The sequence below is a fragment of the Oncorhynchus nerka genome, linkage group LG13, assembly GCF_034236695.1.
Source record: "Oncorhynchus nerka isolate Pitt River linkage group LG13, Oner_Uvic_2.0, whole genome shotgun sequence".
NCBI classification, from domain to species: Eukaryota; Metazoa; Chordata; class Actinopteri; order Salmoniformes; family Salmonidae; genus Oncorhynchus; species Oncorhynchus nerka.
The window spans coordinates 42,772,289-42,798,241 of NC_088408.1; the positions used below are offsets into that span (position 1 = coordinate 42,772,289).

The following is a 25,953-nucleotide window of genomic DNA, read 5'->3' on the forward strand; positions in this document are numbered from 1 at the left end:
GTAGATAATGCGGTCAGCATTTGATTGTAAGGAATTCTAGGTCAGGTGAACAAAAGGACTTGAGTTCCTGTATGTTATGATCACACCACGTCTCATCAATCATAAGGCACCCCCGCAATTCTTCTTACCAGAGAGATGTTTGTTTCTGTCGGCGCGATGCGTGAAGAAGCCATGTGGCTGTACCGACTCTGATGTATCCCGAGTGAGCCCTGTTCCCGTTTTAACAGAGAATGTTACAATCTCTGATGTCTCTCTGGAAGGCAACCCTTGCTCGGATTTCGTCTACCTTGTTGTCAAGAGACTGGACATTGGCGAGTCGTATACTTGGGAGAGGTGCGCCCGTATACGGAGCCTGACCAGAAGACCGCGCCGTCTGCCCCTTCTGCGGCGCCGTTGTTTTGGGTAGCCGGCTGGGATCCGATCCATTGCCCTGGGTGGTGGACCAAACAGAGGATCAGCTTCGTGAAAGTCGTATTCCTGGTCGTAATGTTGGTGAGTTGACGTTGCTCTTATCTCCAATAGTTCATCCCGACTATGTAATATAACCTAATATTTCCCGGGGTAACAACGTAAGAAATAACACATAGATTTTAGCCTTAATGACAAAACCCTCCAACACACACGGTAACACAAAACAATCACGGACAAAACAGAAAGGTAGACGAGAGGTTAAATAAGGAACATAATAAGGGAATAGAAATCAGGTGTGCGTAATCAAGACAAAACAAAAGGAAAAAGGAAACATGGATCGGTGATGACTAGAAAGCCGGTGACGTCAACCGCCGAATGCCGCCCGAACATGACAGTAGGCGGAGGAGGAACCTCTCGCACATCAGACTGCTGGAGTGGACCAGCCACCACCGGCCTGAGGAGAGACACACGGAACTAGGGGTTAATATGGTAATCAGGGGGAGTTGTAACCTATAACAAACCTCGTTCAGTCTCCTTAGGACTTTAAATGGCCCCACAATCCGCGGATCCAGCTTCCGGCAGGGCAGGTGAAGGGGTAGGTTTCAGGTCGAGAGCCAGACCAGATACCCCGGTACATACACCGGGGCCTCACTGCGATGGCTGTCGGCACTCGCCTTTTGCCGCCTGATGGCCCTTTGTAGTCGCACATGGGCAGAATTCCAAGTCTCCTCCGAGTGCCGAAACCATTCATCCACCGCAGGAGCCTCGATCTGGCTCTGATGCCATGGTGCACACAGTGCACACAGTGAAAAAGAAGATTGGTTGGTGGACGGTGGACAAGTGGCGGAGGGAGTTTTGGGCCATCTCCGCACAGGGGATGAACACCGCCGGTCGGTCCTGGCAACAGGACCGCAGAAACCTACCCACATCATGGTTGACTCTTTCCACCTTCCCGTTACTCTCGGGGTGGAAACCTGAGGTAAGACTGACCGAGACCCCCAGGCATTCCATAAACGCCCTCCAGACTCTTGGCGTAAATTGGGGACCCCGATCAGAAACTATATCCTCAGGCACCCCGTAGTGCCAGAATACATGGGTGAACAGGGCCTCCGCAGTCTGTAGGGAGACCGGGCAAAGGAAGAAGATGGCAGGACTTAGAAAACCTATCTACAATGACCAGGATTGTGTTGTTACCCTGCGACGGGGGAAGATCCGTCACGAAATCCACCGATAGGTGTAACCACGGTGTTGCGGACGGGAAGGGGTTGTAATTTCCCTCTGGGCAGATGTCTAGGTGCCTTGCACTGTGCGCATACCGAACAGGAGGAGACATAAACCCTCACATCCTTAGTTAACGTGGGCCACCTGTACTTCCCAGCAAGACAGCGCACTGTCCGACCGATGCCAGGATGACCTGGGTGAAGGGTGAATGACAAGGGTGAGGAGGGTGAAGTATGGGCCCAACAGATCAAACGATCGCGAACATCAAACGGAACGTACAAACGCCCAACTGGACACTGTGGGGGGGTAGGCTCTGCACGTGACGCCCGCCCGATGTCAGCATCCACCTCCCATACCACCGGTGCCACCAGGTAAGAAGCTGGAATTATGGGAGTGGGATCCGTGGACCGCTCCTCTGTATCATACAGTCGGGACAGTGCGTCCGCCTTAACGTTCTGGGAACCTGGTTTGTAGGACAGGGTGAAAACAAAGCGGGTAAAAAACATGGCCCACCTTGCCTGGCGAGGGTTAAGTCTCCTCGCTGCCCGAATGTACTCCAGATTTCGGTGGTCAGTCCAAATGAGGAAAGGGTGTCTAGCCCCCCTCAAGCCAATGCCTCCACGCCTTCAGGGCTCTGACAACAGCCAACAACTCCCAATCCCCCACGTCATAGTTTCCCTCCGCCGGGCTGAGCATCTTCGAAAAGATAGCACAGGGGCGGAGTTTTAGTGGCGTGCCCGAGCGCTGAGATAGCACAGCTCCTATTCCAGCCTCGGACGCATCCACCTCAACTATGAATGCTAAGGAGGGATCTGGATGTGCCAGCACGGGAGCACGGGAGCCGTAGTAAACAGAGCCTTCAGGTGACCAAAAGCCCTATCCGCCTCAGCTAACCACTGCAGTCGCGCCGGTCACCCCTTCAGCAAGGAGGTAATGGGAGCCGCTACCTGCCCCATACCCCGGATAAACCTCCGGTAGTAGTTGGCAAACCCTAAAAACCGCTGCAACTCCTTTACCGTGGTTGGAGTCGGCCAATTACGCATGGTCATTCTCCATCTCCACCCCTGACGTGGAAAAGCGATAACCTAGGAAGGAGACGGACTGTTGGAAGAACAGACATTTCTCCGCCTTGACCTATAGGTCATGCTCCAACAGTCGACCAAGCATCCTGCTCACAAGGGACAAATGGTCGGCGCAGGTAGCGGAGTATATTAGAATGTCATCTATATACACCACTACCCCCTGCCCGTGCAGGTCCCTGAAAATCTCATCAACAAAGGATTGGAAGACTGATGGAGCATTCATTAAGCCATACGGCATGACGAGGTACTCATAGTGCCCAGAAGTGCTGCTAAATGCCGTCTTCCACTCATCCCCTTCCCCGGATACGCACCAGGTTTGTAAGCGCTCCTGAGGTCCAATTTTGTGAAGAAGCGCGCCCCGTGTACTGACTCTGTCATACTGGCGATGAGAGGCAGCAGGTAACTATATTTTACCGTAATCTGGTTCAAACCTGGATAGTCTATACACGGGCGTAAACCTCCCTCCTTCTTCTTCACAAAAAAGAAACTCGAGGAGACAGGCGAAATGGAATGCCGAATGTATCCCTGTCCCAGAGATTCGGTGACATATGTCTCCATAACCGCCGTCTCCCCTTGTGACAGAGGATATACGTGACTCCAGGGGAGTGCAGCGCCGACCAGGAGATTTATCGCACAATCCCCCGGTCGATGGGTTGGTAATTGAGTCACCATTCTTTTTTACAAAGGCGAGTGCCAAATCGGCATATTCGGGAGGAATGTGCATGGTGGAAACATGGTTTGGACTTTCCACCATAGTGGCACCTAAGGAAACACCTACACACCTCCCTGAACACTGACTGGACCATCCCTTGAGAGCCCTCTGTTGCCACGAAATAGTAGGATCACGAGAGGCCAACCAGGGAAGACCCAATACAACGGGAAACGCAGGAGAGTCGATAAGAAAGAGATTAATTCTCTCCTTATGACCCCCCTGGATTGTCATATCAATGGTAGCTGTGACCTCCCTAATTAGACCCGACCCCAAAGGACGACTATCTAGGGCATGTACAGGGAAGGGAACATCAACAGGAAAGTAGGAATCCCTAATCTAAGTGCCAAGGACCTCTCAATAAAGTTCCCAGCTGCGCCTGAATCTACTAGCACCTGATGCTGGGAATGAGGGGAAGATCCAGGAAATTCAATAGGTAACCACATGTAAGCAACAGGGGGCTCTGGGTGAGTTGTGTGCCTACTCACCTGGGATGAACCACCAGTGTTCCGCCTGCTACCTCGACCTCCCGGAGGACCTCCCCAGCACCGACCAGCAGTGTGCCTTCTGCGGCCACAGCTAGTACATGGAATGGTCCCCCCTCCGGCCCCCCTCATCGCAGCCCCTCCCAACTCCATAGGTGTTGGGTCAACGGAGCTGGGAGATTGGACGAACGGACCCCGATCTGGACGTCCGTGGGAGGCCAACAGGTTATCCAGCCGGATAGATAAGTCCACCAGCTGGTCCAGGTTGAGAGTGGTGTCCCTGCAGGTTAGCTCCCTACGAACATCCTCTCGCAAACTACACCTGTACTGATCGTTTTGGTGCCCGCTCATTCCATCCAGCACACGTCGCCAGAGTCCAGCGCAAACTCCTGCGCGCTCCTCATCCCCTGCCTTAAATGGAACAGATGCTCCCCCACCGCTCTCCCTTCTGGTGGATGGTCAAAAACTGGGAGAAGTCCTCATAATTGTCCAGGCGTTGGCCCACTCCAGGGCTTTACCCGTTAGGCAGGAGATGAGGGCGCTCACTCTCTCGCATCCCGAAGGGGCCGGCTGAACACCTGCCAGGTAGAGCTCAAGCTGGAGTAAGAACCCCTTGCACCCGGGAGCTGTTCCGTCATACGCACACGGGGGGAGCGAGAGCCGAATCCCACTGAACCCTGATGACGGATGGGTGGGCATCGGTGCGGGAGGAGATGGTGTGGCTTGATTAATTGGAAATCCTCCTCTCTCCCATCTGTCCATAGTCTGCAGCACACGATCCATGGCTGTCCCTAGACTTTGTAGCATGGTCCTCCTCTACCGGGAGAGGAGGACTGGCTGCGCCTGCTGACTCCATGAATATGGTCCGTGATTCTGTAACAATATGCTGGGTTTGTTGTCTGAGGGAGGCGCAGGACACAGGTTTGAGGAAAAAGATAAAAGTCTTTACTCAAAAAACGGAATATCTCCAACAAGGAAACATCACATAATGAGAAAACCTTCCAACACACACGGTAACACAAAACAATCACGGACAAAACAGAGAGGTTAAATAAGGAACATAATAAGGGAATAGAAATCAGGTGTGCGTAATTAAGACAAAACAAAAGGAAAAAGGAAACATGGATCAGTGATGACTAGAAAGCCAGTGACTTCGACCTCCGAACGCCGCCAGAACAAGGAGAGGAGCCGACCTCAGCCGAAGTCGTGACACTTATAATCCACTAATAACAGTTGGCATGACATGAGGATACTGCGTAAGCTCCCACAGTCCATATCTCACTGATAATGCTTGTTGTTCATGTGACACACAGCTCAGTGGATTTACACAAGTGGCTATATGTATCAAGCATTTCAGAGTGCTGATCAAGGATCTAAAAGGCAAAATGTGTCCTAAATCAGCACTCCTACTCGGAGTTGTTTGATAAGGTATATAGAAATCAAAGCATAAACTAGTATCATACAATTAAAATATGCTATTCTGTCATCAGTGGATGAATGTGCAATATAAATGGATAATGGTGCATGTGACTTCATGATACAGTTCCACAATATTTCTTAATTAATCCTTTATGCACCATTTATCAAGCGTTGGTGCTTATGTTTGCGGGTTGATATGCATATGCTAAAGTGAACGCTCGGCAACATTGTGTAGCAGGTATTTATAGGCTGAAAGGCCACGCGGTTATAATGTTGTTTAAAAAGACTTCAGCACAATAAAGTGTTCACATGAATAAACAAGTGTTTAAAAAGGGAGCAAACAAGATTTAAAAAGCATCTTTAAAAAAAACACTTGGTAAATCTCAGAGCAATTGAGAAATCACAAAAACCTAAATCCACAGTCATTCAGGTGGGAGAATAAACTGTCAATGCATAAAAGAACCAACATAACTCTCTCCTCATCAAAGAGCTTGTAATCCTTCCAAATTTCAAAGGATTGTTGGCATGTAAACTATATTTCCTCAAAACCTTCATTGAAAACATACATAATAAGCACTTGTCAAAACAAGACATGGTATTTAAGGCCGGGATGATCGCTGCATCCGGATATTTTTTTCCATGGCAAAAATGACAACACGAATCAGACCAAACTCTTTCATCCTTAACCTGCTGCATGTAAAATATTGTGCGCTATAGCTTGGAAAATAAATGTGACGCTGGATGACAGCATTGTTAGTTTCTAACATTAAGGCAGTTTGTTTCCTTGCCACAATACTAACGAGTATTGCGAGGCCCCACATAGTATCAATAACAAGACATGAGCTAAAAATGAGCCACCTATGATTCCCCACATGGAAGCTTCTTGTCATTGTTGCTAGCTAACTGACCATCTAGAATCATAACGCACATCATTCATGATGTTCTCAGCTAACCCATCTATATGCAACACAGACAGACCTTGAACTGGCCACCTGTTAACCAGCACTAACTGTTGGTTACCAAGCATCAACAGTGAATCAAGTGCTGAGAGTGGCAGATACAAGCCTCCCAAAGAGTCAAACATGCTATACTGCAAAACAGAGACCTTGAAATGGCCATTTGTTGACCAAAACTAGCTGTTCCATTCCAAGAGTCACAGATATGCTGCTGGAGTGTCACATTAAGGTTTCCATTGACCCAGGTTTATTCAACAAAAGCGATGTAAAAAAAAAAGAGGCGTGTAATTGTAGCCGTTCGACAAGTGTCTAACTTCCTTTGGAAACTTTTTTTTTTGCCGAATACTTTTGAAGATCATGTTTCTTTGCAGAACAAGGATTGTCCTGACCTTCAAGAATTCCTGAGCCTTAGTTTTGGTTGGCTGGCAATTTCACAACTACATGAATGCAAGTTCCACCATGGCAGTATGTTTGCACATAATTATTCAAATATTAGTCAATTGTACTGTACTATTTTTTTTCTCGGGGGGGGGGGTGATATCATTACACCCAGCTGCTTATACAAATAAATGTATTAGTTAAATGAAAACACATCCTAGCAGGCAATTGTCGCGTCTATATGAACTTCTAAATGTCAACAAAAATTTTTTTTAAATCACTGGACAACTTAAAGGGAACATAGCTAATGTGCGAGGGCTGGCCGTTACCTTTTTTAATCTGTCCTTTAAGTGTATCACATTTATTGAACTGCAGTAAGTTAAAACAAAACTGACAGCTAAAAACAGAGGCGTCTCACCGTAGTTAAGACATTCAACACTCAAACATTCTGGCACACATATTTAACATGGCAGTAGCCTAAAGATTTAGACCTTATGGTCACTGTAATTTCATCTTCCCTGTAAAGTCTTAATGGCAGGCTGCCATGATCAGGATGCCATTTAGCCAGTGAGTGATATGGCTCAGAAAACATAGCTCAATCCAGGGATGGGAGAGGGCACTGTACACCTAATTATCCCATTATGAAAATAATATATAGAGAAGATTGAAATCATGCTAGTTTTTAATTAAACTGCCGTTTTCATCAGCAGGCTAGCTAATGTTAAAGCAACCCATTGGATTCAACAACACTTCCAGTAGTTACTCATCCCAACACTAGGCATCACATTTTTATGGAATCCAATGTTCAAGACACACCTATTTTTAACATGGCAGGTGACCCAATTACTGAGCTGAAACACCTGTGTCAAATAACCACTTCCATCAACTGGACCAATAGGAATCAAGTAACACTTAATAATGGACACATGACTGCAATGAGTTTAAAATGATGGGAAATACAATATCTAGAAGCTGGAATGTTTGGTAAATTATTAAATAAAATAAGGAAATACGAACACAACTTGCTCTGTAAATATTTAGAATAAATACACTTTTAAATGAATTTCTTTCGAGAAGGCCACTCCTTCACACGCACATACTGTCCACAGATTCAAACACATGCTATACTGCAAATAAACAGAAGACATAGAGACCTTGAAATGGTCATAATTTGTTGACCAGCACGAGCTGTTGCTTTCCAGACATCATCAGTTAATCATATAGTGGCACACATATCTAGCCTGGTCCCTGATCTGTGTTTAGAAAATTCCTAAGGTCATTGTCACGCCAGTGTTTGGCAAGACCGCACACACAGATCTGGGACCAGGCTAACACATAGCCAGTATGGCACTGGTTACTTTGACCTATTCCCTACATAGTACATTAGTTTTGACCAGAGCCCTATGGGCCCTGGTCAAAAGTAGTGCACTATATATGGAAAAGGGTGCCATTTGGGACTCACAATCAATGCTGTTGTTTATCTCAGTGCACAGAGCAGCCAAAGGGTGAAGTCTCTTCCCAGCATATAACCCTTGGTTCCTCTGTAATCAGCACATCGCTGGGTGTGTCCACATTTCTCCCACCACTAATTTCATTTCTCAGGCCACAAAGGGCTGGGCTAAACTTCAGTGAGGAGGAAACTCCACTCGGCTGCGCTCTGCCCTAGATGACAGAGATTGATAGAAACTGTTTTGAAGGGAAATTACACATGATTTTCACGTAAGAGCAGTTATGTGGAGAGACAATGGTGATTGAAGTTGTTGGATTTGGATGGAACACTAACACTGAAAAATGTGTAGAATTTAGTCTTCTCAATCCCAACCAGGTTATTATTGATTTTTTTTGTTGACTAACTGGCTAAATGGTTAAAGGCACAACTCAAAGACTGACGCAGGCTGCTGATACTTATTTGGCAATTGGAGGTGGGAACGTTGTGGTGATTTCCACGTGTAGCAGGGAAATATCAGCAAAACCTGCCCCGGGTGGGTGGAGATTTCCTCATTAGGATCAATGGATTGGTTGAAAATGAGCAAACCCGGCACACCCAGGGCAGTGGGCTATGCAGAACAAATTTGCCTAAAATGGGGGTAGCGGGATTCTAAAATGCAATCGTGTCACGCAATTTTACCATTTATAAAATTGCCATATTCTTTATTTTTTTCATATTCGTGAGAATCTCATCTTTCCATAGAGGGGTCATAATATTTTGTAAGCTAAACCGTTCGGACAACAGAAGTTTCCGGGATGTCTCATGGTCTGACACACACTGCTCTAGCTCTGCCATCTTTCAGCACAGATGATGTGGAAACTTATATCTGTAGATTAAACTGACAAATTTTGATGGGGATGTTTTTATTATTCTAATTAGATTTCTGAGGGGGTGCGAACATCGACTAGGGGATTAAATAAAAATATTACATAGCCATACTATATGACATGTCATAATAATGTGCCATATACCTTAACACACTATACTACCATCATCATAAAATAGAACTTTGCTTAAAAATAGATTGTCTGTTACTAATTTGAATTATATGGGGTAATGCTATTTTAAAGTTACTTTACCGTCTGCAACAGCACAGTGCTGGGTGTCCCATTCCAGTCTCTGTGTCCATCTCGCTGCCCTCCTCGCTAGGGGGGAAATCATTCTGCTCTCTCAGGAACCTCTGCAGGTCTGTCATGGGGAAACCATTCTTCTGGTAGTTCTGTCGGTAGGGTAGAATAAAAGTACTATGAGACTGAATTCACATAGGGGGGAATTCTGACCCGAATTAAATGGAAAGAGCCTTCAGAAGGTATTCACACCCCTTGACTTTTTCCACATTTTGTTGTGTTACAGCCTGAATTTAAAATGGATTAAATTCAGATTTTTTTTTATGACTGGTTTACACATAATGGCCCATAATGTCAAAGTGGAATTATATATTTTTTAATGTTTACAAGTTAATTCAAAATGAAAAGCTGAAATGTCTTGAGTCAATAAGTATTCAACCCCTTTGTTATGGCAAGGTAAACAAGTCACATAATAAGTTGCATGGACTCACTCTGTGTGCAATAATAGTGTTTAACATAATTTTTTTATGACTACCTTATGTCTGTACCCCACACATACAATTAATTATCTGTATGGTCTCTCAGTCGAGCAGTGAATTTTCGAACAGATTCAACCACAAAGACCAGAGAGGTTTTCCAATGCTTCACAAATAAGGGCACCTATTGGTAGATGGGTAAAAAAAGCTGACTTTAAATATCCCTTTGAGCATGGTGAAGTTATCTATTACACTTGGTGGATGGTGCATCAACACACCCAGCCACTACAAAGAGAGGCATCCATCCTTACTCAGTTTCCGCAGAAGGAGGAAACCGCTCAGGGATTTCACCATGAGGCCAATGGTGATTTTAAAACAGTTACAGAGTTTAATGGCTGTGATAGCAGAAAACTGAGGATGGATCAATAACATTGTAGCTAACCCACAATACTAACCAAATTGACAGTGAAAATTATTCCAAAACATGCATCCTGTTTGCAACAAGGCACTAAAGTAAAACTGCCTAAAATTTGCCAAAGAAATTCACTTTATAACCAGCATACAAATTCTTATGTTTGGGCCAAATCCAAAACAACACAATACTGAGTACTACTCTCCATATTTCCAAGCATAGTGGTGGCTGCATCATGTTATAGGTATTTTTGTCATCGTTAATGACTGTAGTTTTTCAGGATAAAAAGAAATGGAATGGAGCTAAGCGCAAGCAAAATCCTAGAGGGAAACCTGGTTCAGTCTGCTTTCCACAAGACAGTGGGAGATTAATTCACCTTTCAGCAGGACAATAACCTAAAACACAAGGCCAAATATACACTGGAGTTGCTTACCAAGACAACATTGACATTTCCTGAGTGGCCTAGTTTTGACTTAAATTGGCTTGAAAATCTATATTAAGCCATGAAAATGGCTGTCTAGCAATAATTAAAACCAACTTGGGAGAGCTTGAAGGATTTAAAAAAAATGTTCACATTTTTTCTTCCACTTTGACATTAGAATGTTTTTTGTAGATCGTTGAGAAGAATGACAATTAAATCCACTTTAATCCCACTTTGTAACACAAAATGTGGAAGAAATCAAGAGGTGTGAATACTTTCTGAAGGCACTAATTACGCTTAATAAACTTTTCTGTTTACGTGTATTCTGACCTTGAACTTAAAGCAAGCATGCTATTCACCCTCTATTCGTTTGGGGTGAAGATCAAAGAAATGAAGGTGTTGCGTAGGTGTGTCTACAGATAAGTTGTATTCTGACCTTGACTTAATTCCCTCATAATTCGACCACCTTCATGCACAATGAAACGATTAGATTGAGCAACCTGTGGTTCCAATGGAACTACATCTACTTTATTTTTTCCCTGCGATTTACAACACTGCAATTTACAACTCAAAAGAGCTACATAAATGAGTAAGTCATTTGAATGAGGCGATTGTAAATATAAATGACAATTGTTTAGATCTATTTTACATTAAGATCGCCAGAGACAAATGTAAAACCAGTCTTATGGCAGCGAACTGAAGCCTGTCAACATATCACCAAGTTTATGAAATGCTGGCCCTGAAATTTGGAGACTCAAACTATAGGCGTCTGTAGCCTGTGTGCAAATGACAGTATAGCCCCAAACCTACCGAGTTGATTTATGATTGCTAGAATCTTTCAGTTATATGCCCAGACTTTTCACTGCATTTAGAAAAATTGGTGTCGCTATTAAGAAGGTGTTCCTAATTTTTCGTACATAGTGTACGTAGCAGTTTAAATCTGGATGCTGGCGCACGGTTCACGACGACTGGGCCGTTGTCACAGTTCCATGATTAGTGAGGATTATTAAGGTAGATTTATAGGACTACTGTTCAACCCATATTGTACACTTCTCACCTTCCAATATTTCAATGATATGGCAACTTTCAGGATGAATCAAACCACCATTTTTGATTCATCAATATATTTTGAACATAAATGTTCTCCAAACCCTTTTATTTTTTCAGAAATACTTTCCTAACCCTAAATAATATACAAGATCAGATTTTTTTATATATTTTTTTAAATCTACCAATTATTGCTGGATAGGAGACAAATGTGTCTATTTACATGGCTATCTTTCATTGATCCCTAATATTCTGAATCATTCTCTTCGTATATTCTAGTGAGAATTAATAGGTATGCAAAATTTAAAGGGGTGGTTTAGATGAATGTACGGAAATGCCTATTGAATGAAAACTCCACAAGAAAATCTGTTGGCCAGCAAGTGGGAGGGTTTTCAGCTGTTTAATAAATTGTGTCCTTCGCGGGCAAGGGAAACACGCCTGTAAAGCCCGTTATGCATATGCATAAGGTAAGTCTGAATACCAACTACTGAAAAGTGCATAGGAAAGACGTGCGTAGGAAAGGCGTACATTTACTACGTCTGAATTGGGCCCATAGAAAAAACATTAAAGGATGAATAATAAATAATGCCATACTGGACAAAATCTCTAATTCCAATTCCGATTCCAATTCCATTGCTCATTAACACATGAAAGGGTCCTCAGTTGATTAATCTTTCAACGTATATTGTTGTTTCTCTCATCACACATAAATGTATAATGTTTGTTCATGTACTATTTTGTTTTAAAGGGGCACTGATGGCTAAATTCAATATCTTTGAATGAATTATGTGTAATAATGTGCCTGGGCCCCCTCATTTTCACTAGACATTAAAACATATCTGATATGGACCGTTTACATATGTAACCCTCCTCAAATCTCAATAAGCTGTTTTTGGACAATAGTTATGGATTTGGGGTTGTATGGTTGGGATTTAGACCTGATACCTGGGTCAGTGGGTCATGATCATCAGGCCACACCTTAGAAAAATGTTTCAGAATGTTTTGCAACGGATAACAAAGTGAGCGTTCCTAAATTGGCAAGTTCAGATAGTACCTCCCCATTTCACTCCATTTCAGATCATTTTCTTACGTTTCGTGCCAACTGAACACAAACCAGCAAAGGTATGAGTGAGTACCTTGATGGTGTCGTAGGCGTCTGTGATGAGGGCGATGAAGAGTGAGAGCACCATATAGATGAAGAGGGAGATGAAGGAGTAGAGATAGACGCGGCTGAACAGCCACACCAGGCTGTTTTTGTCCTTCAGCTGTGCAAAGGTGGTGTACATGTCGTCGCCGTTGACCAGCGAGAACAGGCTCTCGGCCACCCGACTCAGGCCCTCAAACTGTGATGGAGTGAGAAAAAGAGAAGGGTGAAGGGGGAGGAGAAAGAAAGCAAGAGATGAGAGAGGGAAGGGGACCGAGTACAGAGTGAGAGAGGGGAGAGAGACAGGCATAGACAATGAGAGAGAGGAGCAGAGAGATGGACAGAGAGAAACAGGGGAGAGCGATTGCAAAAAGAGAGAAGAGAGAGGAGAGAGAGAGAAAGAGTGAGCGAGGGAGAGAGAGGAACAGATCCCAAAACACAGTCAGATTCAGGGGGAGACATCACCACAAACAAAGAGCGATAGCATCTAAGCACAGCCCACTCAGACAGACGGTATAGATCCTAGGTAGGGTAAGGGACTTGTGGGAGGGCAGCTCTGTAACATCCCTTGTTTATTGCAGATGGTAAACAATGTCTAAATTAGTTGATGTTATGGTAACTTCCCTGGCCGCAGTGTATGGTTGCATCCCGAAAGGCACCCCATTTCCTACATAATGCACTACTTTTGACCAGGGCCCATAGGGAGTCAAAAGGAGTGCACTATATAGGGAATAGGATGCCATTTGGGACACATACCCTGTTGTAAGTACGAGTGAACATCTTGTTGCAACAGACACCAGAGTTGAATACTGAGGTGGTCATGGATAGTCTGAATCATAGAGATAAAACAATATCTATTAACGATATCTATCTTTGTGGTCTGAACAGCCTCTCTGCAATGTACCTGTGCAGTGAGGACAGTTTGGTGCCATTTTTACACATATTGGGCAACATTTTCCTCTTGCAAACACGAACGCACTATAAGTAAACGCACCACCCCATTTTAAATAATGGGGGATCTGATACTGCAGCTCTTGATTGCATTGCGTGTACAACGTGTATGCTAAAGCTCTGTTTAAAACAAACGTCCTCCTTACAGAAAAGTTACAATAAATATTATAATTTCACTCATGCCATCATTCAGAAAACTCTTAGAGTATGAGAGGAAAATGTCAAACTAATGAAGACAAAATAGGGTCACACCTTATTTGGACTGCGTACAAGTACACAGATGTTCTCTTAATTTGACCATTTTCTAGATCTGCAGCAACAGGAAATGTGAACTATTATGTGGATTATAATTAAATGAAAATTTTTGTAGCGGTTTGATACATTTTTTGATAGGATAAATCAAGTCTGTCATTTTAAAGTGGAAATTACAAAAGCCTTTTTAAATACTACAATTTGCATTTCCTGATTTGCAGGAAAATTCTCTGTGACAACAGAGTGATCAAATTAAGATAGTAAACCTGTAAGGGTAACACTGTATTTGGATAGTCCCCAAACTATTACTAAACAGAAATATAAATGCAACATGTAAAGAGTTGATCCGATGTTTTCATAAGCTGAAATAAAAGATCCCAGAAATTGTCCAAGCTTATTTATCTGAAATTTTGAGTACAAATGTGTTTACATCCTTATTAGTGAGCATTTATCATTGGCCAAGATAATCCATCCATCTGACAGGTTGGCATATAAAAAAAGCTGATTAAACAGTGTGGTCATTACAGAGGTGCACCTTGTGCTGGGGGACAATAAAAGGCCACTCTAAAATGTGCAATTTTGTCACAAAACACAATGCCACAGAGGTCTCAAGTTGACGGAGCGTGCAATTGGCATGCTGACTGCACGAATGTCCACCAGAGCTGTTGCCAGAGAGTTTAATGTTAATTTCTCATCCATAAGCCACCTCCAACATTGTTTTAGACAATTTGGCAGTAGGTCCAACCAGCCTCCTAACCGCAGACCACATGTAACCACGGCAGCCCAGGACCTCCACATCCGCTTTCTTCACATGTGGGATTGTCTGAGACCAGCCTCCCGGACAGCTGATGAAACTAAGGAGTATTCGGACTGGCTGAAACTGAGAAACTCATTCTGAATGGCTGGGCCTGACTCCCCAGTGGGTGAGCCTGGCCCCCAAGTGGGTAGGCCTCCCAGGCCCACTCATGGCTGCACCCTTGCCAATTCATGTGAAATCCATAGATTTGGGTCTAATACATTTATTTCAATTGACTGATTTCCTTGTAAGATCTGTAACTCAGTAAAATCGTTGCAATTGTTGCATGTCGGTTCGATCCCGGGTGTGTTACAGCCGGGCCCGCGACCAGGAGACCCATGATGCGGCACACAATTGGCCCAGCGTCGTCCGGGTTAGGGGAGGGTCTGGCCGGCCAGGATGCTCTTGTCCAGTCGCGCTCTAGCAACTCTTGAGGCGGAACGGGCGCATGCACACTGACATGGTCGCCAGATGTACAGTGTTTCCTTCAACACATTAGTGCGGCTGGCTTTCGGGTTAAGCAAGCAGTGTGTCAAGAAGCAGTGTAGCTTGGCAGGGTCGTGTTTCGGAAGACGCATGGCTCTCGACCTTCGCCTCTCCCGAGTCCGTACGGGAGTTGCAGCGATGGGACAAGACTGTAACTACGAATTGGATATCACGAAATCGGGGAGAAAAAGGGGGAAAAAAATGTAATAAATAAAAACATACATATATATAAATGTATGGTTCTGTTGCATTTATATTTTTGTTCACTATACTAACTACTGTGTCAATTTACCCCAACCCTAAACCTAATCCCTTGAACCTAACCCTAATCCCAGCAAAGTGTTGCATGTAAATTGCTTTTGATAGTTTGTTGATAGTTTGAACATTTGTAGACCAACTATAAGAGACAATCCAAATAAAGTGGGGCTGTGTAGTTTTACACAGGTTAAAGTTAGCTTGAGGATTCTGCAGTCCACCATGTGAGCTCTTGTTTACAACTGCAATGTTTCTCAACTTCCGTAAATTATTTTTCTTATAACCCAACGATCACTTAAGACACTTGTGCCCTTCGTTGCTAACATTAATGATTAAGGCATGTGTGTGCCTCATAATGGTGCAACACTGACTAGACAAGCAACAACAAGCAGCAACATGTATACATACTGCCATCTTGTGGTTGTAAATGGATAACAATACATCAAATTGTTAGGCAACAGTGTAAACAAGTTCAGTTTCAGGCTATTGCAAAACCACACCAGGCCACATGAAGCCTATTTATATCACCAGTGCTTGAATTGGGCCGGTACGCACAGAGGACTTTCACTTTAAGCTGTGTACAGTTAAGGAAATGGTTCTAAAATATGAAGCCTTGTATTTTTATTTAGGCAAGTCAGTTAAGAACACATTCTTATTTACAACCAGCCAAACCTTCACCTAACCCAGATGACGCTGGGCCGATTGTACTCTGCCCTATGGGACTCCTGATCATGGCCGGTTGTGATACAGCCCAGGCTCGAACCAGGGTCTGTAGTGACGGCGCTATTACTGCGATGCAGTGCCTTAGACCGCTGCGCCACTCGAGAGTCCCTATTGTGTAGAATTCAAATGAGTGTCGGCATTGCCATTCCCAGTCAGTACCTTTTCATGGTAAGGGCCAAGTACAATCCAGCCACAAAATGTGTACCCCAGGTAGATCATGCCAGCACAGCAACAGAAGCGGATCACCTTGGGGAAGGCAGTCTTCATAGTCAGGATGAGCACCTGGAACACACACGTATGTGCACAGGCATGTACACACACACACACACTGTAAAACCTGGGTTGAATCAGTGTTTAAGATAGTGCTCCTTTAGTTGATGAATAATTCTTATTGCAACATCCTTGTTTTTAACCACTTTCATTATGTATAGATTTTCAAATTGTATTTTCCAATGTATTATTTATGTAAGTCTGAGTTTGCATGTGGCCAAACAGGACTAGTCTATTCCTACTGGATAATTATCTTTGAATACACTAAATAAATATGTCTTTGATCAAACTTACATTGTACTTTTGGAAGTAGCCCAGGTACCTGATCACTCCCACCCACACCATCAGCGTAGAAGTTCCCAGAAAGATGCTGCACACATCGTAGCTGGTAAGACTCTAGAAGGGAGAGAGGAGTTCATTTTCCTTATGCCAACTGGGGGTAAATGGTTAACATGCAAGTCATAAAAATCTGACTCGAAAGTCACTCAGGTTAGAGTAAATAGTCCTTGGGAGTTTTACAATGTCTTGATTCAACCATTTTGTTACAAAGTCCAAGCTTTGATTCTGTGCCCAGGCAACGGGGATTTTTTTTTATTTCTCAACCTCTCTTCTAGAGTTTTTTATTTCTTAATTTCTGTATTATAAAATAGTAATTGATTAGCTATAAATGGAAACACCCACTTCTTCCACATGTTCAAAACTAATATGATAGATTATCATCCTATGATTTAGACATCAATCATTTATTGCCGTTATTAAACATGTAACATCTTGCAGTAAGCAGGATAATTCAAATACATTTCCAAAACCATATATTTTGTAAAACATAAGTGTTTGTAAAATTAACATGTTCCTATTAAATTTAGGAAAGAAATAAATGTCTGGTAAATGTATGTCAGCTTAAACTCTTTCAAGGAGTTTGAACATTTGAGTTGAGAATTACCTTTGCTTGTATTTCCATCTTCAATATGGATCCTACTATGGCCATAGCGTCACTGACGATCACCAAAACATACCAGCCATTTAAAAACTCCTTTTTGTCAGTCTCACACACCTTGTGATTATAATTCTCACAGAAGAACCTGGAAAATCTCTGGAATAAAGGGGATAAATTCATGAGGCCAGGAATTGAAAGATCATTGTATACTGTAATAAACCACACACATGGTTATAAAAGCCATGATACACCCTATGACGGCTTCCGGTGTATTGATGGGGGAGATCTGAAAATAAATGTAGTCCTGCTTTGTGGTATTTCACGAAGGCTCAATGTGATACTTATCACACTATACGTTTTTGGGCATGTATATGGCTGTCCTCGTTTGATAGAGCCATTAAACATCTTTCAGTGATGTTCCTATCAGCAGATTCATTGCTAAATATACAAGCTGACACATTTTAACTCCTGGGGAGCGGAGCCTCATGCTCTGGCCCTCTCCCTCCCCCAAGGCGGCCTTTTTTAAAAAGGGAAGCGGACACTAACACAATCCTTTGGGCAAAATTGAAAGAACTGACCAGACCATAATGGCTTCAAGGGATTCCAGTCATCAACATGAATTTGACAATGGAGCTACATGGTGACATTCAACCGTAGATGTTTCATCCAGAATATAGCGAAGAGGATTCGAAACAAAGAGTTGGATTTAGCTAAAAGATAGGCTAGAGATGACACCAGGACCAAGAGGGCAGATAACAAATACGGAGGCTAAGTAGATTCGAGGTTGTAACTGCTACCAAAGGTGCTTCAACAAAGTACTGAGTACACTGCTGCTACTCACTGTTTATTATCTATGCATAGTTACTTTACCCCCATCTACATGTACAAATTACCTCGACTAACCTCTAATCTCGCACATTGACTCTGTACCGGTACCCCCTGTATATAACCTTGTTATTTTGTGTTACTTTTTATTGCATTTTTTACTTTAGTTTATTTAGTAAATATTTTTCTTAACTCTATTTCTTGAACTGCATTGTTGGTTAAGGGCTTGTAAGGAAGCATTTTACAGTAAAGTCTACACCTGTTGTCACGCCCTGGCCTTAGTTATCTTTGTTTTCTTTATTATTTTGGTTAGGCCAGGGTGTGACATGGGTGATGTATTGTGTTTCGTCTTGTCTATGGGTTTTATTAGATTAATGGCGTTGTGTTCAGTTTAGTTGTCTAGGTAAGTCTATGGTTGCCTAGAGTGGTTCTTAATCAGAGGCAGGTGTTTATCGTTGTCTCTGATTGGGAACCATATTTAGGCAGCCATATTCTTTGGGTATTTTGTGGGTGATTGTTTCCTGTGTCAGTGTTTGTGCCACACAGGACTGTTTTCGGTTTTCACGTTTCTTGTTTTGTAGTTGTGTTCATGTTTGAGTTTTCCTATTAAAACCATGGACGCTTACCACGCTGCGTATGGGTCCGATCCCTGTTTCACCTCTTCAGAGGAAGAGGAGGAAGAAAACCGTGACAGAATCACCCACCACAACAGGACCAAGCGGCGTGGTGACAGGCAGCGCCAGCAGGAGCAGCGCAATCAGGACTTCTGGACGTGGGAGGAAATCCTCGACGGGAGAGGACCCTGGGCAAAGCCGGGGGAGTGTTGCCGCCCAAGGTGCAGCAGGAGCAGCGCAAGGAGGAATGGACATGGGAGGATGAGTTGGATGGTGATGGACCATGGACACAGCCGGGGGAATATCACCGCCCCAAGGCAGAGCTGGAGGCAGCCAAAGCGGAGAGGCGGCGTTTTGAAGAGGCAGCACGGAACCAGGGCTGGAAACCTGAGTGTCAGCCCCAAAGAATGTATTGGGGGGTGGCACACAGGAAGTATGGCGAAGCCAGGTAGGAGACCTGCGCCAACTTCCTGTGCTTACCGGAGAGCGAGAGAGACCGGGCAGGCACCGTGTTATGCTGTGGAGCGCACGGTGTGGTGTCCCTAGTGCATAGCCCGGTGTGGTGCATACCAGCTCCTAGCATCGGCCGGGCTAGAGTGGGCATACAGCCAAGTGCCATGAAGCCGGCTCTACGCATCTGGTCTCCAGTGCGTCTCCTTGGGCCGGCGTACATGGCACCAGCCTTACGCATGGTGTCCCCGGTTCGCCTGCACAGCCCAGTGCGGGCTATTCCACCTCGCCACACTGGCAGGGCGACCGGGACAATTAAATCAGGTAAGGTTGGGCAGCCTCAGTGCTCAAGAGCTCCAGTGCGCTTACACGGTCCAGTCTATCCAGTGCCACCTACATGCATCAACCCTCCGGTGGCAGCCCCCCGCACCAGGCTTTCTGTGTCTGTCCAGAGCCCAGTACTACCTGTTCCTCCTCCCCGCACTCGCCCTGAGGTGCGTGTCCTCAGCCCAGTACCACCAGCGCAGGCACCACGCACCAGGCCTACAGTGTGTCCCGTCTGTCCAGAGCTGCTAGAGTCTCCCGTCTGTCCAGAGCCGCTAGAGTCTCCCGTCTGTCCAGAGCCGCTAGAGTCTCCCGTCTGTCCAGAGCCGCTAGAGTCTCCCGTCTGTCCAGAGCCGCCAGAGCCTCCAGTCTGCAAGGAGCCGCCAGAGCCGCCAGTCTGCCAGGATCTTCCAGAGCCGCCAGTCAGCCAGGATATGCCAGAGCCGCCAGTCAGCCAGGATCTTCCAGAGCCGCCAGTCAGCCAGGATCCGCCAGTCAGCCAGGATCCGCCAGAGCCGCCAGTCAGCCAGGATCCGCCAGTCAGCCAGAATCCGCCAGAGCCGCCATTCAGCCAGAAGATGCCAGAGCCGCCATTCAGCCAGAAGCTGCCAGAGCCGCCATTCAGCCAGAAGCTGCCAGAGCCGTCAACCAGCCTGAGCTACCTGTCAGTCCTGAGCTACCTCAGTCCGGAGCTGCCCCTCAGTCCAGTGGGGCCATTTAGTAGGGTTGCCAATCCTAGGTCGGCGACGAGGGTCGCCGTTCCTAGGATACTACTAAAACGGACCCGCGCCAGAGCCGCCACCATGGACAGACGCCCACCCAGACCCTCCCCTATGGGTTTAGGTGTGCGGCCGGGAGTCCGCACCTTTGGGGGGGGGGGTACTGTCATGCCCTGGCCTTAGTTATCTTTGTTTTCTTTATTATTTTGGTTAGGCCAGGGTGTGACATGGGTGATTTATTGTGTTTCGTCTTGTCTAGGGGTTTTATTAGATTAATGGGGTTGTGTTCAGTTTAGTTGTCTAGGTAAGTCTATGGTTGCCTAGAGTGGTTCTTAATCAGAGGCAGGTGTTTATCGTTGTCTCTGATTGGGAACCATATTTAGACAGCCATATTCTTTGGGTATTTTGTGGGTGATTGTTTCCTGTGTCAGTGCTTGTGCCATACTGGACTGTTTTCGGTTTTCACGTTTCTTGTTTTGTAGTTGTGTTCATGTTTGAGTTTTCCTATTAAAACTATGGACACTTACCACTTTGCATATCGGTCCGATCCCTGTTTCACCTCTTCAGAGGAAGAGGAGGAAGAAAACCGTGACACCTGTTTGATTCAGCACATGTGACAAATAACATTTCATTTGATTTTGATTTCATTTCACTCAAACGGTCTTAATACTTATGTAAATGTGATATTTAAGTTTTTTTGATATACATTTGCGAAAATGTCAAAACCAGTTTGTGCTTTGTTATTATGGGATATTGTGTGTAGATTGATGAGGGGAAAATAACTATTTAATCCATTTTAGAATGAGGCTGTGACGTAATAAAATGTGGAAAAAGTTCACAGGTCTGAATACTTTCCAAATGCACTGTACATAAGTATTCAGAACCTTTACTCAGTACTTTATTGAAGCACCTTTGGAAGCGATTACAGCCTCAAGTCTTCTTGGGTATGAAGCTACAAGCTGTATCTTGGGAGTTTCTCCATTCTTCTCTGCAGATCCTCTCAAGCTCTGTCAGGTTGGATGGGGAGCATCACTGCACAGATCCTTTCAGGTCTGTCCAGAGATGTTCAATAGGGTTCAAGTCTGGGCTCTGGCTGGGCCACTCAAGAACATTCAGAGGCTTGTCCTGAAGCCACTTCTGCATTGTCTTGGCTGTGGGCTTAGGGTCATTGTCCTGTTGGAGGTGAACCTTCAACCCAGTCTGAGATCCTGAGCAGGTTTTCATCAAGGGTCTCTGTCCTTTGCGCCGGTCATCTTTCCCTCGATCCTGACTAGTCTCCCAGTCCCTGCCGCTAAAAAACATATGCTGCCACCATCATGCTTTACCGTAGAGATGGTGCCAGGTTTCCTTCAAATGTGATGCTTGGCATTCAGGCTAAAAAGAGTTGAATCTTGATTTCATCTGACCACAGAATCTTGGTTCTCATGGTCTGAGAGTCCTTTTGGCAAACTCCAAGCCGGCTGTCATGTGCCTTTTACCGAGGAGTGGCTTCATCTGGCCAATCTACCATAAAGGCCTGATTGGTGGAGTGCTGCAGAGGTGGTTGTCCTTCTGGAAGGTTCTTTCATCTTGCGTCATGCCTACAATTTTTTGATTCTGAAATGCATCCACATTCATAATCATAACCAATGTCAACCCTCAATTATGTCACTTAGCTAGCTATTAAAACTTTGCACACGCTTGGCATTCTCTCAACCAGCTTCACGAGGTAGTCACATGGAATGCATTTCAATTAACAAGTGTGCCTTGTTAAAAGTTAATTTGTGGAATTTCTTTCCTTCTTAATGCGTTTGAGCCAATCAGTTTTGTTGTGACAAGGGTGGTGTACAGAATATAGCCCTATATGGTAAAAGACCATGTCCATATTGTGGCAATAACAGCTCAAATAAGCAAAGATAAATTACAGTCCATCATTACTTAAGACATGAAGGTAAGTCAAAGCAGAACATTTCAAGGACTTTGAAAGTTTATTCAAGTGCAGTCGCAAAAACCATCAAGCGCTGTGATGAAACTGGCTCTCATGAGGACCGCCACAGGAAAGGAAGCCCCAGAGTTACCTCTGCTGCAGAGGATAAGTTCATTTGAGTTAACTGCACCTCAGATTGCAATCCAAATACATGTTTCACAGAGTTCAAGTAACAGACACTTCTCAACATCAACTGTTCAGAAGAATCAGGCCTTCATGGTCGAGTTGCTGCAAAGAAACCTCTACTAAAGGACACCAATACGAAGAAGAGACTTGCTTGCGCCAAGAAACATGAGCAATGGACATTAGACCAGTGAAATCTGTCCTTTGGTCTGATGAGTCCAAATTTGAGATTTTTGCCAACAGCTGTCTGTGAGACACAGAGTAGGTGATGATCTCCGCATGTGTGGTTCCCACCATGAAGCATAGGGGAGGAGGTGTGATTGTGTGGGGGTGCTTTGCTGGTGAGATTGTCAGTGATTTATTTAGAATTCAAGGCACACTTAACCAGCATGGCAACTATAGCATTCTGCAGAGATTAGCCATCCCATCTGGTTTGCTCTTAGTGGGACAATCATTTGGTTTTCAACAGGACAATGACCCAACACCCCTTCAGGCTGTGTAAGGGCTATTTAAACAAGGAGAGTGATGGTGTGCTGCATCAGATGACCTGACCTCAACCCAATTTTTTTAAATATTTTTTATTTCACCTTTATTTAACCAGGTAAGCAAGTTGAGAACAAGTTCTCATTTACAATTGCGACCTGGCCAAGATAAAGCAAAGCAGTTCGACACATACAACGACACAGAGTTACACATGGAGTAAAACAAACATACAGTCAATAATACAGTAAAAAAAAACAAGTCTATATACAATGTGAGCAAATTAGATGAGAAGGGAGGTAAAGGCAAAAAAGGCCATGGTGGCAAAGTAAATACAATATAGCAAGTAGAACACTGGAATGGTAGTTTTGCAATGGAAGAATGTGCAAAGTAGAAATAAAAATAATGGGGTGCAAAGGAGCAAAATAAATAAATAAATTAAATACAGTTGGGAAAGAGGTAGTTGTTTGGGCTAAATTATAGGTGGGCTATGTACAGGTGCAGTAATCTGTAAGATGCTCTGACAGTTGGTGCTTAAAGCTAGTGAGGGAGATAAGTGTTTCCAATTTAAGAGATTTTTGTAGTTCGTTCCAGTCATTGGCAGCAGAGAACTGGAAGGAGAGGCGGCCAAAGAAAGAATTGGTTTTGGGGGTGACTAGAGAGATATACCTGCTGGAGCGTGTGCTACAGGTGGGAGATGCTATGGTGACCAGCGAGCTGAGATAAGGGGGACTTTACCTAGCAGGGTCTTGTAGATGACATGGAGCCAGTGGGTTTGGCGACGAGCATGAAGCGAGGGCCAGCCAACGAGAGCGTACAGGTCGCAATGGTGGGTAGTATATGGGGCTTTGGTGACAAAACGGATTGCACTGTGATAGACTGCATCCAATTTATTGAGTAGGGTATTGGAGGCTATTTTGTAAATGACATCGCCAAAGTCGAGGATTGGTAGGATGGTCAATTTTACAAGGGTATGTTTGGCAGCATGAGTGAAGGATGCTTTGTTGCGAAATAGGAAGCCAATTCTAGATTTAACTTTGGATTGGAGATGTTTGATATGGGTCTGGAAGGAGAGTTTACAGTCTAACCAGACACCTAAGTATTTGTAGTTGTCCACGTATTCTAAGTCAGAGCCGTCCAGAGTAGTGATGTTGGACAGGCGGGTAGGTGCAGGTAGCGATCGGTTGAAGAGCATGCATTTAGTTTTACTTGTATTTAAAGAGCAATTGGAGGCCACGGAAGGAGAGTTGTATGGCATTGAAGCTTGCCTGGAGGGTTGTTAACACAGTGTCCAAAGAAGGGCCGAAGTATACAGAATGGTGTCGTCTGCATAGAGGTGGATCAGAGACTCACCAGCAGCAAGAGCGACCTCATTGATGTATACAGAGAAGAGAGTCGGTCCAAGAATTGAACCCTGTGGCACCCCATAGAGACTGCCAGAGGTCCGGACAGCAGACCCTCCGATTTGACACACTGAACTCTATCAGAGAAGTAGTTGGTGAACCAGGCGAGGCAATCATTTGAGAAACCAAGGCTGTCGAGTCTGCCGATGAGGATGTGGTGGTTGACAGAGTCGAAAGCCTTGGCCAGATCAATGAATACGGCTGCACAGTAATGTTTCTTATCGATGGCGGTTAAGATATCGTTTAGGACCTTGAGCGTGGCTGAGGTGCACCCATGACCAGCTCTGAAACCAGATTGCATAGCAGAGAAGGTATGGTGAGATTCGAAATGGTCGGTAATCTGTTTGTTGACTTGGCTTTCGAAGACCTTAGAAAGGCATGGTAGGATAGATATAGGTCTGTAGCAGTTTGGGTCAAGAGTGTCCCCCCTTTGAAGAGGGGGATGACCGCAGCTGCTTTCCAATCTTTGGGAATCTCAGATGACACGAAAGAGAGGTTGAACAGGCTAGTAATAGGGGTGGCAACAATTTCGGCAGATAATTTTAGAAAGAAAGGGTCCAGATTGTCTAGCCCGGCTGATTTGTAGGGGTCCAGATTTTTCAGCTCTTTCAGAACTTCAGCTGAATGGATTTGGGAGAAGGAGAAATGGGGAAGGCTTGGGCGAGTTGCTGTTGGGGGTGCAGTGCTGTTGACCGGGGTAGGAGTTGCCAGGTGGAAAGCATGGCCAGCCGTAGAAAAATGCTTATTGAAATTCTCAATTATGGTGGATTTATCAGTGGTGACAGTGTTTCCTATCTTCAGTGCAGTGGGCAGCTGGGAGGAGGTGTTCTTATTCTCCATGGACTTTACGGTGTCCCAGAATTTTTTTGAGTTTGTGTTGCAGGATGCAAATTTCTGCTTGAAAAAGCTAGCCTTGGCTTTTCTAACTGCCTGTGTATAACGGTTTCTAGCTTCCCTGAACAGCTGCATATCACGGGGGCTGTTCGATGCTAATGCAGAACGCCATAGGATGTTTTTGTGTTGGTTAAGGGCAGTCAGGTCTGGGGAGAACCAAGGGCTATATCTGTTCCTGGTTCTAATTTTCTTGAATGGGGCATGTTTATTTAAGATTGTTAGGAAGGCATTTAAAAAAATATCCAGGCATCCTCTACTGACGGGATGAGATCAATATCCTTCCAGGACACCCCGGCCAGGTCGATTAGAAAGGCCTGCTCGCTGAAGTGTTTCAGGGAGCGTTTTACAGTGATGAGTGGAGGTCGTTTGACCGCTGACCCATTACGGATGCAGGCAATGAGGCAGTGATCGCTGAGATCTTGGTTGAAGACAGCAGAGGTGTATTTAGAGGGGAAGTTGGTTAGGATGATATCTATGAGGGTGCCCGTGTTTAAGGCTTTGGGGGTACCTGGTAGGTTCATTGATAATTTGTGTGAGATTGAGGGCATCAAGTTTAGATTGTAGGATGGCTGGGGTGTTAAGCATGTTCCAGTTTAGGTCGCCTAGCAGCACGAGCTCTGAAGATAGATGGGGGCAATCAGTTCACATATGGTGTCCAGAGCACAGCTGGGGGCAGAGGGTGGTCTATAGCAGGCGGCAACGGTGAGAGACTTGTTTTTAGAGAGGTGGATTTTTAAAAGTAGAAGTTCAAATTGTTTGGGTACAGAC

At 44.6% G+C, this 25,953-nt stretch overlaps 1 protein-coding gene across 3 annotated transcripts in view; it reads right to left on the minus strand.

The window, feature by feature from the left end:
- mcoln2 (mucolipin TRP cation channel 2) overlaps positions 1–25,953 on the minus strand; it is an 80,117-nt gene that overhangs the window by 16,552 nt on the left and 37,612 nt on the right. For 2 of the 3 annotated variants that reach the window (XM_029677068.2, XM_029677067.2), the window contains exons 9-13: positions 17,394–17,543; positions 16,745–16,846; positions 16,340–16,462; positions 12,710–12,916; positions 9,230–9,369 (exon numbers count right to left, since the gene is read on the minus strand). In XM_029677068.2, the coding sequence (XP_029532928.1) occupies positions 9,230–9,369; positions 12,710–12,916; positions 16,340–16,462; positions 16,745–16,846; positions 17,394–17,543 (722 nt within the window). The remainder of the gene's footprint in view (positions 1–9,229; positions 9,370–12,709; positions 12,917–16,339; positions 16,463–16,744; positions 16,847–17,393; positions 17,544–25,953) is intronic. The other variant, XM_029677070.2, reaches the window with a different exon arrangement.